The 2,070-nt window shown below is 38.4% G+C and overlaps 1 protein-coding gene across 1 annotated transcript; it reads right to left on the minus strand.

Annotated features, from left to right (window-relative positions):
• Window positions 1-396: 396 nt before the first annotated feature.
• Window positions 397-852, minus strand: LOC137954902 (uncharacterized). The gene has a single exon (XM_068801794.1). It carries the CDS (start codon window positions 850-852, stop codon window positions 397-399), a length of 456 nt encoding a protein of 151 aa, XP_068657895.1.
• Between the last annotated feature and the right edge of the window lie 1,218 nt (window positions 853-2,070).

The following is a 2,070-nucleotide window of genomic DNA, read 5'->3' on the forward strand; positions in this document are numbered from 1 at the left end:
CGATGGTCCGATTAACCACCTCGGTTTGGCCATCCATCTGAGGGTGATATGCGGAGGAAAATTTCAGTTGCGTGCCACTCAGTCGAAACAGTTCCCTCCAGAAAGTACTCGTGAAAACAACGTCCCGGTCACTCACAATAGATTGAGGAATGCCATGTAAGCGTGACATACACAACCAAAAATCATTACAAACACAACCTAATTGAAACACAACCTAAATCCCCTTCTCCACACTTAGAACTTACATTGTCCCCAGTGTAAGGTGAAATATAAAGAGAAGGAAAAAATAACCAAAATATAAATGCGAAAAAAAGAAGAAGGAACGAACTCCCCTTGGGTTGCCTTCCAAGAATCGCCTTTGTTTATTGTCATTGGCTCGACTGAATGCTTCCTTCTTCAACTAGTATAAATTGGATCCTTAAGGTCCAATGTTGCCGCATTCTCCACTTGGAAACCTTCATAGAAAGGTTTAAGTCTATGGACATTCACCTTGAACACTTTGGAAGTTGCTAAACTTTGAATTTCAACTACACCATGAGGAAAAATATTAGTAACAACAAATGGTCCAATCCAACGAGAACGCAATTTACCCGGAAACAAACGAAGCCGTGAATGGTATAGAGGGACTTTTTGACCAAATTTAAACTCCTTCCTAGAGATCATCTTGTCATGAAAAGCTTTCGTCTTTTCCTTGTAAATCCTTGCACTCTCATAGGCATCATTGCGAATTTCCTCTAACTCTTGTAGTTGCAACTTCCCGTGTTCTCCACTTTCATCTGTCTTCATGTTGAAACTCTTGATAGCCCAATAAGCCTTGTGTTCTAACTCAATTGGAAGATGGCAAGGTGGCATGGTTTCCCAAACACCAACTAATCAAGTAACATTTCAATGGGCGTCTTGTACGCAGTCCTATATGCCCACAAGGTATCATCCAAGTGCAAACTCCAATCTTTTCTGCTTGGATTGACCGTCTTTTCAATGATGGACTTGATCTCTCAATTTGACACTTCCACTTGTCCACTAGTTTGTGGATGATAGGCAGTTGACACCTTGTGGGTCACATGGTACTTTCTCTGCAAAGTCTCCACAGTTCGATTGCAAAAGTGAGTACATCGATCACTTATTAGAGCTCTTGGAATTCCAAAGCTAGAGAATATGTTAGACTTGAAAAAATTTGTAACAACTTTAGAATCATCAGTCCTGGTCGGCTTAGCTTCCTCCCATTTTGAAACATAATCAACAACAAGCAAAAAGTAAACATAACCAAAAATTATAGGGAATGGTCCCATGAAATTGATGCCTCAAACATAAAAAATTTTACAAATATTATGGGGGTTTGTGGCATCGCATTCCTTGAGGATATATTACCTGTCTTTTGACAATGTTTGCATGACTTACAAAAAGAATATGATTCTTGAAATAATGACGGCCAATAGAAACCACATTCTAGCACTTTTATCGCCATCCTCTTAGCTCCAAAGTGACCTCCAAAAGCATAAGAATGACAAAAGGTGAGAATTGAAATAATTTCATTTTCAGGAACACACCTTCTTATCACTTGATCTGCACAGTGCTTCCATAAGAATGGGTCATCCCACACATAGTATTTGGCATCACTCTTGACCTTATCTCTTTGAGCCCTAGACAAACAAGGAGGTAAAATATTAGTAAATGAATAATTTAGAATATTCGCATACCAAGGTAATGTCACACTCGCGGAGAGCAATTGCTAATCAGGGAATGTTTCCTGCAAATGAAGTTCATCCTGCACATGAACTAAATGACTCAAATGATTTGCGACATGGTTTTCTGTCCCTCTTTTGTCTTTGATCTCCAAATCAAATTCACTCAAGAGAAGTATCCATCTCATTAGTCTTGGTTTTGACTCTTTCTTCGTTATCAAATAACGGAGAGCTGCATGATCAAAGTAAACAATGACTTTAGTACCAAGCAAATAAGATCAAAACTTTTCTAAAGCAAAAACAACAGCTAAAAGTTATTTTTCAGTGGTAGAATAAATTCTCTAGACATTATTCAAATTTCTAGAAGCATAATAAATGGCATGGGATG

The sequence above is a fragment of the Aristolochia californica genome, unplaced genomic scaffold, assembly GCF_029961685.1.
Source record: "Aristolochia californica isolate CCGP_79_NKW_82.1479 unplaced genomic scaffold, dmAriCali1.0.hap1 SCAF_2, whole genome shotgun sequence".
NCBI lineage: Eukaryota > Viridiplantae > Streptophyta > Magnoliopsida > Piperales > Aristolochiaceae > Aristolochia > Aristolochia californica.